At 35.1% G+C, this 15,519-nt stretch overlaps 1 protein-coding gene across 1 annotated transcript in view; it reads right to left on the bottom strand.

The window, feature by feature from the left end:
- Nucleotides 1-15,519, bottom strand: part of THSD7A (thrombospondin type 1 domain containing 7A) — a 268,582-nt gene that overhangs the window by 71,042 nt on the left and 182,021 nt on the right. The window contains exons 9-10 of the mRNA XM_090286859.1: nucleotides 10,361-10,595; nucleotides 5,954-6,069 (exon numbers count right to left, since the gene is read on the bottom strand). Of these exons, the coding sequence (XP_090142985.1) occupies nucleotides 5,954-6,069; nucleotides 10,361-10,595 (351 nt within the window). The remainder of the gene's footprint in view (nucleotides 1-5,953; nucleotides 6,070-10,360; nucleotides 10,596-15,519) is intronic.

Below are 15,519 nucleotides of genomic sequence, written 5' to 3'. Positions count from 1 at the left end.
ACCAAACATATTTATTTCAATTCTTCTCAACTGGATTAATGCCTTCTTTTTCTTTTCATCTTTTTAGGTTTTCTTTTTCAAATAATTTATTTATTTGTTTATTTATTTTTAGAGAGAGGGGAAAGAAAAAAGAGAGGGAGAGAAACATCACTGTGTGGTTGCCTCTCACTCGCGCCCCCAACTGGGGACCTGACGTGCAACCTAGTCATGTGCCCTGACAGGGATAATCTTTTTCTTTACAGTAGTAAAAACATGGGGACTAAGCCTGTACATTAAGGATTAATAGAAAATAAAGTGTCATTCTTGTCCTTTGGAAATAATGAGCATGGGATAAATAAAGGAATATTTCTGTCGTGTTTATACTTGAAAATATCTATCTACAATAGAAACAGAAGAAAAAGGGATTCTTTATTTAGAAAGCCATTATATGATAATGGGGCACATAGATTCAGATGGTATGAATCTCTCATACAGTTATAGCAATTTTCAGATATCTTTCCTGGCTGGTATGGCTCAGTGGATTAAGCATTGGCCTGTGAACAAAAAAATTGCTGGTTCAATTCCCAGCCAGGGAACATGCGTGGGTTGCAGGCCAGGTCCCCAGTTAGGGCGTACGAGAGGCAACCACACATTGATGTTTCTCTCCCTCTCATGCTCCCTCCCTCTCCCTTTCTCTAGAAATAAATAAATAAAATCTTTAAAACAAATCATAAAATTTATTTTTTCAGATACCTTCAGGCATTCAAGATAAATTTCACTAGAGATGTTACTTGGTGGAAGGATCTGAAGGGCAGGTAAAACTAAGATTTGTTAAGCTGAATGTGGGAGGAATAGCAGGCTGGAGGAGCCTAACAGTAATAGGAGATTGGAAATACTTTATGCAAGAAGCCAAACGTAAAGGTATTTTTCATATCTTTGGGGTAGTTCTTGGGTAGGACTGCTTGAGGGCATCAAGGCAGAACAGATGCCTCTGCAATACCCTTTTGAGCTCTTAAGTCAATAATTGTAGTGTGAAAAAAGGAGTGAACAGAATTTCAGCAGCTAAATGCATTATTTGATCAAAAGTATTGATTATTTAAAGGTCAGAGTTATAAATAATATGTATGTATAAATGCCTCCTCTTTTTTAAAAACATCCTTTGCAAAATTTATGAAAATTTGAAAAAAGTTAACCAGTGTACTGGTTTAAGGATTAAACTACTGTCAACTCAATGCTGATCTTTATCGGCATTGATTTCTCAAGATGTATCTTGAGGAAGGGCTGAGTAACATTTCCAATCACTCTTTTTATTCCTCTGGAATGCTAAGCTATTTTGTTCCATTTTCTGCAATACTAAAGCAGAACTTTACTTCTTTAAATTGATTTTTCAAAGGAGGTTAGCGCCACACTTTCATTAATTCAAAACTCTTATAAACTTTAGACTTCGCCTGCAGAATGAAATTTTAAAAAATCCACCCTTATCCCTGAATTAATTTTCTGTTGCTGTTATCTGTCCTTGAACATTCCACTTTGTTTTGCATTTTTTAATTGTGTGTGAAAGTCAGTTAATTCCAATAAAACTTGGGCCATTCCCACTTTATACCATATAATGAAAAACTAACCACATATCATTGTTTTATTTTCCTTACAACAAAAGGCTAGTTTTCTATAACATCATTATATCCGTATTCTCCGTTACAGCAGTTTAAAGGCAAAACAGAAAAGGCTTCTCCAGGTGCACAAAGCACCTTGGCACTGTTTTCCATCAGCAACCCCTCTCCTACCCGCTAGTCTTTCTTTATTTCCTCAATACACAATTATAGTTTTTCTTTTTAGGCCTGAGTGCCTAGATTCAGGGTTTCTCAAAGCCTTTTGTTAGAAGAGACTCAGCCTGCATAGAGCCGACGAGCAGAACAGGCAAGGCTGTCTCCTGCTCCTGGTGAGAGGACCCATGTCCAACTGAATGCAGCCCCGCCTCTCAGAGAGACTCTTGCTCACAGGACGGCAGATTTCTGGGCTGGCGTACTCGTACTCCTGACCAGGGTCACCAGGACAAACGAGCATCCTAGTGGCACCATGCATTTTATTTTAGAGAAGCCACCTGCTCACCCCCAAAGACCATGGCAACTAAACCCATTATATCTTACTTGCCCATTACTCAGAAAAAACTAGCACCCTCTACCCCCAATTGTCTTCCATCGTCTCCTGGACCCACAGCACTATCTACACGCAAACCCCAATGTTCAATTTCTCATTCTTTGCCATCCCTGAATCCTTCCAACACTGCACCTACTGGATCTCATGTTTTCTCACCTGCTATTTTTTCTTAGAAAGTTTCCTTCACATTCTTTACAGTGGAAGCTGACTCTACTTTGCCATTTCCCAGTCATTTTTCTTCCTTTACCTTAAAAATCTCCAATTCTTCTGAAGCTCCTGTCATCAACTTTACCCTTAGCTGTCCACTGTGTAGCAGTCACTGACTGACACATTAATGAATGACTTAAGAATGTCCTGTACTGTGACCCTTTCTCTTTTGCTAGAGCTGTCACCTCTTTGGTGGGTTGGCATCCACATGGTTATTGTATCCAAGCACTGTACTGTCCTTCCTCACCTCTAATGACCTTCTCCTGAACCTCACATCAATTACTAGCTCTTCTGTTCATCCCTTGGTGTTATTATTATCATCAGTACCTGCACACTCTCATCTTTAAGCATTTTACTTTCTGGTTACTTCTCCTTCACTTCAGTTCATTTACTTGAGTTTTCATCATATTATAATTCTTCAAACTCAATTAAAACAGGCAATATAATTTCTGCATCACTTTTTCAGTATCTATCATCCTTTTCAGCTCCATCTCAACCCAATCCAACAGATTCCATTATTATTAGAAGTAATCTCTTGAAGATGTCTTTGACTCTCTATTCTTCTCTCATTTTCTTACACTTTCCTGGAAGAGTCCCAACCTTAAGCAAAACCAATAATTTTCTTGTGCTTTTCCTGTACTCCAGAAGCTGAAATGACCATAGTTGGAGAAATACTGGCAACTGTGTTGAGAAATGCCTTTTTCAAGACATGATTAAATGGGCACTCCATGTTGCCTAGAAATTCGACAACACATTATTAGCTTCCCCCCACTCCCAACTCTCCACAACTACATCACATCTTCTTCTCTTTCCTCAAATTGCCTGCACCTTTCCCTTGATCCTCCATACTCATTGAGAGATTAGAATAATCATTAAATGCCTGGACTGTCTGGAACAACCAGAATGTAAGCTTCCTGAGAGCAGGAACATTGGTTTCTTTGTTTACTGCTATAGCCTTTATATTTAACATTGTGCCTGGCACATTATAGTTACTTGAAAAATTTTTGTAGAATGAAAAAGTTAAGGATCCTCTAAAATAATATATGAGTATGATATAAATCATTTAAAACTAATTTACCAGAAGATCCTCAATAAATAATAATCAGAAATTTATATTAATTTTTTCTTCATCATTACTAAATATTTTCCCAAATTGATAGATAATTACTCTTCTAAGAAATACTGCTTTCAGCATGTCAAACCAAAATATTCACTAGATACTGACCATATGCAGTGTCTTTACTACGGGAACTCATAATCTCTATAGACTAGACAATAAATAATATATCATTTGGACCACGGTTCATAAAGTATAGAATTTTATTACATGTGATCTCATTTGCATCATGGAACGATTCAGATGTTATAACCAAGGCTTGGAGAGCTTGGGTATCTGACTAAGGTCACTTGAGTGCTAAGTAGCCCAAGTGGATGTCTAAAGCAGATTTGCTGATTCAAAGCCCACCCATTTCATCATACCATGAAACCCTTTACTTACATCTATGCTCAAAAACTAAAAATTGTGTTCCTCTCTATATAAGTCTAATTCAATCTTCCATAACCTGCCTCCATTATCCTTTCCAATTTCACACCTTGACTTCCCTCCACACTAAGTTCCAGTGTACTGGTTGTCACTCACTCCTTGGACAACACTTCTTTCTTGTGGTCATCTAAGACTTTCCTGATGCCTGTGATCCTTACTTCGAATTCTCTTATGTGTTCTCTCTTTTAAAAAGATCTCTTCTACCTTCTTTACAATAAGGTTTTCCCTAATATTTGCTCCCATAATGATTTTTCCCTTCCCTTTCCTAGAGTTCTTTCTGTTCCTAATTCCTGGATACATTACAATATTCCAAATTATTTTCAAATGAAGTTCTAAAGAAATGAGAAAATTTTACCTGATTCCTGATTTTTATGAATGACTGAGAGTCAATTTAATGAAATATATATATTTTTAACTTTACATACTTTAACTCTAAATACTTTAGACCAAGAACTTTTATATAAAATATTTTACCCAACACAAGGAAACACCCAATATAAGGAAAAGGCAAAGTTTTTTCCCACTTTCAGAAACTTCACATGAAAATTGTTAAATTTGTTCTTAGGTTATTAACCACACAGTTATAAATGTAACTGCATATGTTTTAGGATTAGTAGTAAATGACCTTAGTTCATGTTAACACAAAACATCAAGTACAAAATATCAAGAATAAAATTTCCAAGCCTATTAATTTCATGTACTAAGTAACCTTTATCATTGTAGTGATGAATAACCAACAATTACCACAGCAATAGCAACTTTTTTGAGAGTATAATTCTATTGCTGATTATGACTAAACCAAAGGCTACCATATGTTTAGGTTTTAAGAAAATAAGGGGATAAGAGAAAAAAAAGTGGAAAAATGTTGAAAATGACATTGCTTTTTAGTAGTAGTAATGGAATTAGCATTTTAAAGAATAGTTAATACCAACTTCTTTAGTGCAAAAAGTTTTTTTAGATGCTTAAAAGACTTTTAAAATCAAAATTTTCTATTCTTGGTCACTTTGTAATTTAATTTTATTTGCTATTTCAATGGTACTTAAACTAGGAAAAGCATAAAAAGGAACTCATATTTTAATTGCATAAAATAACAATTATGCTGTAAAAAAGTCCAGTGTTAAATATATAATCTCATATAACATCTTAAAGATTTAAATAGTTTTGGGTAACTTAAAATAAATGTCAAACTAGAAGTTGATTCTTAATAACCTCTAGTAAGAGTCAAGAATTAAAAATAAAATAAAAGCATAAAAGGAATTTAAGAAAAGACTATTTTTGTCATGAGAGTACAATAAAAAATAGGAGGCAGTGACATTTGTGACAGTAAGAGAAAATACGCTCAGTTAGTACATAAGTCACCTGGAGGATGTTGACATCTTTTTCAGCAGCAATGAGAAAGAACCCTCTCCTTGAAATAAAGAATTTTCAAAACATCTGCCATGATATTAAAGAATTTTTGTGAATACTAAAGGGGAAAAAAATGAGAAAAAAATTCTCATCTTCTAAATGCCTCTTGGCACGTAGGAGTTGGCAGAGAAAGAATTTGACTATTTTCCTCTTTCCATTATTCGATCCTTGGGGTTGCATAATTGAATCTGTAGTGAATCTGATGCCATGACTATATCTTGCTATTAAGTAGGTTGGAAACTGAGTACTGATGAGGTCACTTGGATGCTCTTTTTGAATATGTAAGGACACGCTATATATTCTTTGATAATTAACGTTAAAGGAAACCTGGTTAACACATTGCGTACAGGTGGCGAGAATTCTCGTTATTTCTAAAAGGCATTTAAATACCCTGGTATGCATCATTTTAATATAGTAACATCTAGAATCCTTTCACTTTGATTTATAGCATCAAATTTTAAGTCAGTTTTGGTATAAAACTCATTCACTTGGTAATCTAAAGCTGTATTCTTTTCTAGAAGGAAACTGATATTTTAGGGCATTCATGTCAAACCAAGATAACCCATGTAAGAATCACAAACGCTGCTCAGTCAGAAGAACTCAGAGGTGCTGGTGAGTGGTTTGGTAGGGGAAGGGCCTCTGGAACTCCGCAAATCCTACCTTCTTTGCATGAGGAAGGGCATGGTGTCCAGTCACTGTATGGGGTCACAATACAGTCCTTCCTGCAAGGAAGCAGACAGGGCCTCACTGTTTCAGGCCGAAGGCTTTCAGGACACCTAGAAAAAGCAAAGGGAAATGACTAGGCCTCTGTAGTAATCCTGAAAACCAAGGAATTTACAAGGGTTAGAATTGTCACTGTTAAAATTGCTAAATAGTCACCAGTCTGTGCCATTTAACTTCCAGGAGCTTTGCTTTTGACAAGAACTATGCAACTTCATTCTTCTAAACTGGACCTCAATACAGCTTCTCAAAACAGATGTATACTTTTAATAACAGTAATTGTGCTATCTAGGACAAATGTAATAATTATACCTTATTCCCTTATAATAATCTTCCGATTAGCAAATTTGTGTTTTCTAACAGACTTTCAAAAAATTTGTGTAAATTCAAATGACCAATTTAAGGACCCAGTTTTACATCTTTGTGTAACTAATTAGGCTTATTGCTGGTGATAAGATTTCAAGTTGTTTGGCACTTTTTCACAAAATATGTATAACATAACATAAATATATAAGAGTATATTTTATGCACAGTGCATACTCAAAATCAAAGCTGTATTTACAGCTATATATTTTATATTAAGTAAGTAATAAATAATGAAAGTGTATAGGTCATTATGATAAGCAATTTTTGCTTTATTCCTACTTTCATTTAATGTCTTTTTCCTTTTATTACTTTCCTAGTTTCAAATTATGGAATTTTAAATATTTTAATAAGTTATAATACTTTTTGAAACAGAAAGAGTAAACATAAATACCACAAAAATAAAGAGTAATTTAAAGAAAAAATAAAACACTGTGTTCTTGACATAAGTCATGGTAAAATCAACTAAATTATTATTTAAAAATAAAGTAAAATATATTATTTATTAGGAACACAAAGGAAAACTAATGACAAAACACTGAAATGTCTTACATTGTATAAGGTTTTCACTTCCTATAAGATAATTTTAGGAAGCTGATGTATAAGTTTTAAATACACTGCCTTGTTTACTGTGTACTTACTGTATGATTTTTAAATTTCCCACCCCTTGTCTGCATCTTTACAATCTGATTGCTAGTAGTCAAATGTTGGCCATGAGCACTAACATTAAAAGATCTGTATTAGGACAACAAAATGTAATAACATAATTCATATAACTAAAAGTAACTTAATGTTATGATTGCTGAGAAATGCTTTTTTGAGGTCATATAAATCATTAACAAATAAGCTGAGAGACACTGAACAAATAAACCAAACAACTAGCAAAACTGTTGATGAAATAACTTAGGAAATTAGTGAAATATGGGATTTTAAAATATTTCCTATGGGAGAAGGAACTTTTTGGAGGTCAAGATAAATGGTGTTTTAACAAGTAAGTTAATCACATTTTCAGAAAAAAAAGAAAAACTATGAGTGAAGAAAACATCATTAATCTCTTTCCCATAATGCCTTTTTAGCAACTTGCTGATGCTCCATTTTTTATTTATTTTCTATTACAATAATTTATCTACATGCTCTATCTCATACATAAATATTATGTTCTATTCTTTTATATAGATACATGCTTTCCTCTCTCACTCTATGACATTAGGGTTTATTCAGAAGTGAATTTAAAAAATGTATGGATTCAAAATTACAAAAAATAAATAAATCTCCCTTGTTTATGCTGCAAATAAGCTTGTGTTTTTCTAATTGCGATGACTACTCAAAGTCAGCAAATGACAAAGAAATTTAGCTGTGAATCTAGAAGTTAAAGTATTGTTACAATTGAGACTATAAATAATTGGAACTATAATTTAACCTTTACACTTAACCAGGAAACATTAAAAGGCAAAACTACACATATAATCCTATTAATTCTTTGGAACTATGAAATTATTTATTAGTAATTATCATTGGAAGCACACTTTTACAATGAGGCAATTTTATAACTTAAATCATGGGAGAGCATTACTCAATTGCATGCTCTTTAAATTTTAGAACTGAATAAGTCAGTGCAATTTGTAATGTTATCACTGATAACCTCCAAATTTTTGTTTTAGTTTACAAATATCCACAGCAAGATATTTGGCTAACTGTGGAGAACAAAATTACTAACAATAAAGCCATTACGTGAACACACAAAGATAAATTATACAGCCTAGATTACATCCAATAAAATAAATTCAGACTTCCTTTGGTGAGGCAATTGGTTCAGTCAACATGCTTCTTTTCTCTTTTGTACTGTTTGTATTTAGCATTTGTGGTTTAAATCAAGGAATTGATTTTCCCCCAAATCTTATTCAAGGTCAAATTAAACAGATGTGATAGGAGCTGAAATTTGTTACTTGGAGGATAGATAAGATCAATAACATTGATTTTACCATTGCACAATAATCTGTTTTATTAAGAGGAGTTTAAAATAAGGCTTCATTTGCATTTCTGTTTCAAATGCCTAGTCCTCAAAAGCATTCATGGAATTTAACCTAGCATGTAGGCATAAGGGCAGTAACATTTTCTTTTCAATTTACAATATTTGCTTACTTTTTCAGACCTGCAAGAGCAGAGTAAATCCATTTGATTTAACAAATCTATCCATGTATCCAGGTCACTGCATAAAGACTGCAAGGGCAAAGCACACTTTCATGGATTATTGTGGTAGTCCGACATGGGGCTTCAGGAGACCCTACCGACTGAACGACTTAATGACATTAATCCAGCAGGCTTTCTCACATATGTGCTTATACACATGTTCATGCATTGTTCAGCAAAATATTTTGTAATTATCATTAGTGAGACAAATATCAACAGCAATATTTGACAGCTGATTAACTGTGAAACGGGAAAAGAGTGAGCTTACTGGCAGAAGCTGAGCAGAATCACTCTCCATCCTGTGCCATGACAGGTTGGTCAGGTGAGAACTCTTTGCAGTATTTCTCTACCTCTCTGTTTGTTCCAGCAAGGCCCAGAATCACTCCGTTCTTGGGATTTCTATTGCTGCTGTTACTGCTATTGAATTTTAACACCCTGCACATTAATTCCCTTTGTTAGATTCAGCACAATTTTAGCATTTTTTCTATTAAAATGTTGGTTTGGGGCTACCTATTAAGCATGTGGAATAGTTTCTCAATTTATTCGACTCTTTTTGCCATATGTGTTCTAATGTGTTTCCTAATTTCAAACTATATAAACGAATTACAGGGCAAAATATCCCTAATGTCTAGAATGCTGGCCAAGTAAAAACAACTCATACTGGGGTTTCTACTAATCACCTGTTTTTTTTTTAATATATCAGGTATATTATTATCATTTCCCTGAAGCACTAAACAGTATCTCACAGTTTTAAGAGAAGATAACAATTTGTAAGATTTATTGAGTGCTTCATGACTACTATTTTTTCTATTAAAATAGTCCTTTCAATAAACTGAAAACTGAGGCCAGAATCCATTAAGTAGAATGCTTATGAGCACATATAATATTTAAGCAGTTGGCTAAGTATTTTGAAATTAGGAAACCATTTTTATACCAATGCAAACTAGACTGGTTTCACTTCCAATATGACACATGGCTAAGAAAATTTGAATTTTAAACATCTGTGTTGTCTAAATCTCAAAAGATAAATACATTTTTCCCCTGAGAGGATTATATTTTTAGAATTGACTTATTAACTTTCTCTACGATTGATTAGCCCAGTTATGCCATGACTTTTTTTTTTGTTTGTACTTCTCATGAGCACATATAACATACCAACTCTCTAATTCTTTGTCTTCCCCTCTAGCAAATTGTTTGCCCTGTTATTATATTATTCATAACCACAGTAAGAAACTGATGGCTTTTTTTACTTATCATAACACTCATCCTATCCCAAGGCTTTCCCTTGGATGTAAATAGCTTATTCATTTAATGATTAAAAGATGTAATAACTTCAGCCTCAGTATTTTTAATATAATGTTTTCTACGGGAAATGAAAGGCAGACCATAGAAGGGTACTGCCCAATTAAAGTAGACTGGAAATCTCCATAGCCTACAGTATATAAGAGGTCATGGATGACCTACACTGCTAGGACTTCGTATACTGTCATTATTGATCTGTCAGGCCTAGAGCAAGCACTTCTTTTACTGCCTCACTGTAAAAGCAGAAACTGCTACTATAAAACTTAAAGTAGGTATCACAAAGAAAGATTTCCACAGAATTTATGGATCCCAGGCACAAGACTCTGAAGCTGTTAAAACTTGATCAGTGACTGACATTCAAAACAAACAAATCTTACTCTTGAGGACAGGTATGACAAGCATCATAATGTGCCATTTCATGAAGCAAGTGAAGCTTGCCAATCCCTGCATGGCTGGCCACAGGATTTACTGGGGACATTCTAAAGCCCTTACTTTTTGGGTCCCACTTGGCCCACATTGACCCGCACACAGATGACTTTTCTTGTCTGCATGCCAACAGAGCAAGAGGCCTCCCTGTTCCAAGGTGTAGTTGTGTTGAAGGATGATACTGAGGTGTCCTCAATGCACTGGCCCCATGGACCAGTTTGCCAGTGATACACAGTACAGGGATGCTCGTTACAGCTGCGCACCTCTTGCAAAGCACTGGTATTTGGACAGTGAGTTCCACCTATAAAAATGGACAACATTAGCAGATTAGTTATGGTGCCAACAGAAACCTTATCATCCTGTTTTTTGAAATTACCAATAGGAATGATAGCTGTTACTTATTAGCACAGAGCATATAACCAACACATTGCTAGGAAGGCAAATTACATATTAATCTTGCCTCATTTGGCATGGTCTTGCTTAAAACTTTAAGCTATGTGGTGCACTTGTAATTTGTTTTGGGGGACTATGGAGGATCTCAAAGAGAGAGGCCACCGCTCTCTAGAGGAGCTGAAAATGAAGTACAAATGAAGCCCATGTGATTGCTGACCAGGAAAACATGGGCATGAAGACCCCATGGATGGAGAAAACCTAGTGCGTTTTCAAATATTATCCCCCAAATTGAAAGTCTTAATTACAGCTGTTAAAGTGCTGCTTATTTTAATGTATTATCATTTAGGGTGATTAGGAGAGGGGTTTTAAAATCAATTAATGCTTACTGATCTTCCATAGCTTTACAGAAAAGCCATGCAGGAATGGTAATACTGTGTTTCTTCAGTTCTAAGATGTCACTGGCTGTGAGGTATAACCCCACTCCATGTGTCCCAAAGAGAGAAATGGCTGAAAATTAAACTATAATAACATGTTTTTTAAATCAACTCTAATTTTTATTGTATGCTTATGAAAATAGCTTTGTACGACTTATTTACACAGCTTTTAAGAACGATGTTGCTCTTTTGCACACATTAAAAGGGAGGGTATTCCTAAAGCTTCTTTACATTCACAGTTCAAATTTTTGAGTCATTATTTAACTCACACTCATCAAAGTTAGTGTTCCCCTACACAGTATTATCTCTGTGGAATCAAAACTGTGGCTGATGCAAGACTACTGTAAAAATAAAATAGTGCTCCCCTGTTGTCTCCAGGGTTTTCTTTCAGGACACTGGGCCCCATCTCTCAGTTTTGATGCTGTTGCATTCATAATGGCACTGGAAGATATCAATGAAAAGCGTAAGCAGCCGATTGAGGAAGGGTTCATTTCTTTCCCCAAATAGTCCTTGGTTGTTTTTGTTTGTTTGTTTGGGGCAGAAATATCATAGGATTGCTAATGCCATCAGGAATAACAATGAAATGCATATATACTCAATGACAACAATGTTATAACTGTTGCTTGGCCACAGTGATTTTAAAATGTGTCCACTGTATGATGCAATCATTACAGATAAAGAGTAAAACAGATGTGTTTTTTAATCAATAGAATATGATCTGGAGGTGTCATTATGGAATGCTTTTTTAAAAATATACTAGCCATATTAAAAGTACTTAGTAAGTGGGACTCCATTTTATATCCACAACTGACTTACATTTTGAAAATCATAAAGTGGATGAGTCTATACAGCTTAAATGATGTGGCCGATAGTAACAGCTAGGAGTTGATGGAGTCCAGTTTCTTACCACTATGCTATTTATAATTCCAATTACAAAAATAAAAACCAGAGTGCTGGAGGAATTTACTGGCTTACTTTATTGACAATTTGATCTAATCAAACTTACGTAGTTTCTGGGTTTCATTCTAGGAGCAGAAAATAAACTGGTTGTTAATGTGAAATGGTGCAAATCTCAGGTGTTCATTACAAATATTTATGATAGTAAATGAAAAAATTATTGAATATAATAAAGGGTGGATTTTAGATATTAGGAAAGTAAGTTTTAAATAGCAAAAAAATAAGTAAGAAAAAGTGATTCAGTACCTAGTGACTGTAACATGGAAGAGAACCTCAAAAGTCTGAGATTTAGGTAAAAGCCGTAAACAAAACCACAAGTTCCCATCCTGAGCTGATCTTTATGAGAAAGGACATCCCTCTATCCAGCAAACAAATCAGTAGGCAATTTGTGTGAGAATTTAACTGCAATTTAGAATCATTAATGCAGTGTAGAGCATAGGAGCAACATCAGAATAACCTGCATTAAACAGCATTTTATTAGTGTCCCCTGCTTCATGAAGGTGAAAACACCTGTCATAGTTCATATCCTATCCTCCATCACAAAGCTCAGAGTCCCCAGCAGCTTCTGAAAAGAAGTTTAAGATTTGAATAGGAACGAATTCTAAAAGAGACTAATTGGATTGGGAAGAAGTAAATGAGTACTCTTATTACCCATTCCCTGAGGCCCTGAGGCTCTAGGTTTATCCAATCTTTTCTCTCAGACAAATTCATGCTAATTATAGAATATATATACACACACATATATAACTATTTTAACCATGTATTTATATTTAATAGCAAAATTATTGATCTACAAAAATGTGTTTATTTACCTTATTTTCATTTGTGAGTACATGTATGCTATTTAAACTGTGATTTTAAAACTCTGAATTGTTTTTGACATGAGAGTTAACTGGTTGACTTTGGAAAACAGATAAGAAAAAAACTTCTACAACGTCAGCATTATGCGTTAAGGAACTGCAAGATGGCTATTAAGTTTACAGACATAAAGGCTATTTATTTCCTTCTCCCAATCCACATTCAAGCCACATCAGCAGTTTGGGTCTGATGTCGGGATACCTGTACAGATAAGTCCCAATGTGGTTTTAATTACAATAACGATATGGCAATTTGAAAGCATAGCTTGATGTAATCGGTCATTGCAGCATTGTCATGTTGTTTGGGGAATAATTTTATGGTAGAAAAATTAATACATATAATATTGAATATTTATTATTCATGGGAAGATCTAATTCCTGACATACGGGAATATTCTCATTGTACTGGGGAAATTATAAAATGTCACCCATGATAAAATTAGTGATAAGTGTATTAGAAATGATTCATAAACATAAAAATATATGCTTCATACTAATGTGATTATTTAGGATTTCTATTATTCATCAAAGGGAAAGAATTTATAATACTTCAATGAAATTCTGCCAAATAAACTTCCACTCTCATATAAAAATAGCAACTATTATGTGAAACTTCTCTCTTAGAAATAAAAAAGAAGTGACTTTTCTCCCAAGCTCAATTCCATAAGAGCTTTGTTAGGATACATTTAACAAATCTATGGTGTTTCTGGTTCTGGCATTGAAGTCTTACAATTCTGATGGCAGATTTTTTTAAAAAAAGAACTTATTCAAAACAATTGGATATGTTTGTATTGAGCGCAAATGCAGTGTTTATGTCCAATGAGTCAGGGGGTAAATAGAGGGGTTAGAAATGGTTCCTGCTACTCTTAAGAATCTTACAATTCAGTGTGGAAGAGTAGTAGAGGGGATAAGATAAACATACAAGCAAGTATAATCCTAGGTAGAATATAATGTTTAAAAGGTATTTAGTATAATTGGGATTCAAAAGCGTCAGACGCCATTAGTTTTGGGGGACTGAGAAATGCCTCATCTAGGAGGCATTGAGATGAGTTTTGAAGGAATAGGACTTGGACAAGCAGAGTTCTGGGAAGGCTGAGAAGGAAGGGAAAATTTTATTTAAACCAACCAACAAACAAAAGTAAAGATATGCAGGCAGGCATGACCTTGGGAACTGGCAGTGTCGATGCAGTCAATTAGAGTGCAGAGTTCACATGAGGAAGTGACGGTGACAAGGTTAAGACAGGGGACTGGCTCATGCTAAGCGGCCGTTAGTGTGCTATGAATGACAGTGTTAAATGCTCGTGCCTTTGCCTGCTGTTGCAGCCCATGTTCCTTTGACAGTGGACCACTGCTGGGTGGAAAGCACATTGGCAGTGGCATGATTTCGGAACTGAATTGGAAGAGCATTAGCCACAGGGAACCTCAGGAGATTCTGTTCCAGCACGACCCCCATATTCTCCCCCCGTTTTTCCTCCCTCTGTGGAGTCTGCATAAATCCTGTGTGGTGGTGCTGCAGGGACAGACTGAAGCAGAGCTCTCTTTCAAAGTCAGCAGTGGGAAGATGAAAAAGTGATAGTATTTATTTAGAAGTCAGAGTTATGTGTATATATATATATACATATGATAGAATCTGGGTTCTTTGAATTCCTCTAGGAAATATAAGTGCTCCCTGGCTCTTAGAATTGAAATAATTTAGCTGTAAAAATTGAACAAGTTAAAATAGAAATATTCCTCTCCTCAGTGGTTTATATTATAAAATGTAATTATTGAAGGCAACTAATTATTTGAGAAAAAATTGGCATAATTTGATTTCAATTTGCGTCTCTTCTCTGAATGTATAAAGGTACACTAAAATCTGGCTGATGAAGTTATAACGTGAGGTCATTCTGAACTTTGCAAAAATAAATATGCTCTCATTTCTTGCTGTGCACAAATAATTAATTATATAATGAGAATTAACAGAATTTATTATACTCAGTAGAACACATTTTGAAAATTAGTTTTCCCTTTTAAACCAAGTTTGTTAAGGATCTGCAGCAAGGATTAAATACAATTAGAGGCTATTAATCTAATACCAATTTAAAATTTTTAAATTCAAATTCAACCTATTACTATTTACATTAAAAATATGACAGACTTAAGTGTAAAAACTTGCTTTCTTTTAGAGCTCCCAACATAATTTTAAAGTAACCATTAGTAGAGCCAAGCAGTTGAGCATCCGTGCCAGTGGGTGGGTGGGGGCTGCAGCGGTCCAAAGCGGGTTGCCAGAGCCCATTGTGGGATGAACAGGGGGGAGGGGATGGCCTGGCATAGACACAGAGTATGCTTAAGCAACAGGAGACACAAGCACCATCTAAGAGGGTAGAAGCAGCAACCCGACATGGGATGTCAGAGCACACAGGTGGTGTGAAGAGGGAACCCGAGCGCCAAGGCGGGCAGACCAGGGTGGAGTGTTGGAGCAGGCAGGGGTGAGAAGGGTTCCTGTAATGTGAGGTGGCCTGATGCAGGATAATGAAAGTATCTCGTGGTTACAGCAATAGAGGTGGCAGAGAGAGATTGGTGGTGGTGGAGAATCAAATATTAT

The sequence above is a fragment of the Furipterus horrens genome, unplaced genomic scaffold (assembly GCF_987537825.1).
Source record: "Furipterus horrens unplaced genomic scaffold, mFurHor1.1.pri manual_scaffold_9, whole genome shotgun sequence".
NCBI lineage: Eukaryota > Metazoa > Chordata > Mammalia > Chiroptera > Furipteridae > Furipterus > Furipterus horrens.
This window is presented reverse-complemented; position numbering and strand designations above follow the sequence as displayed.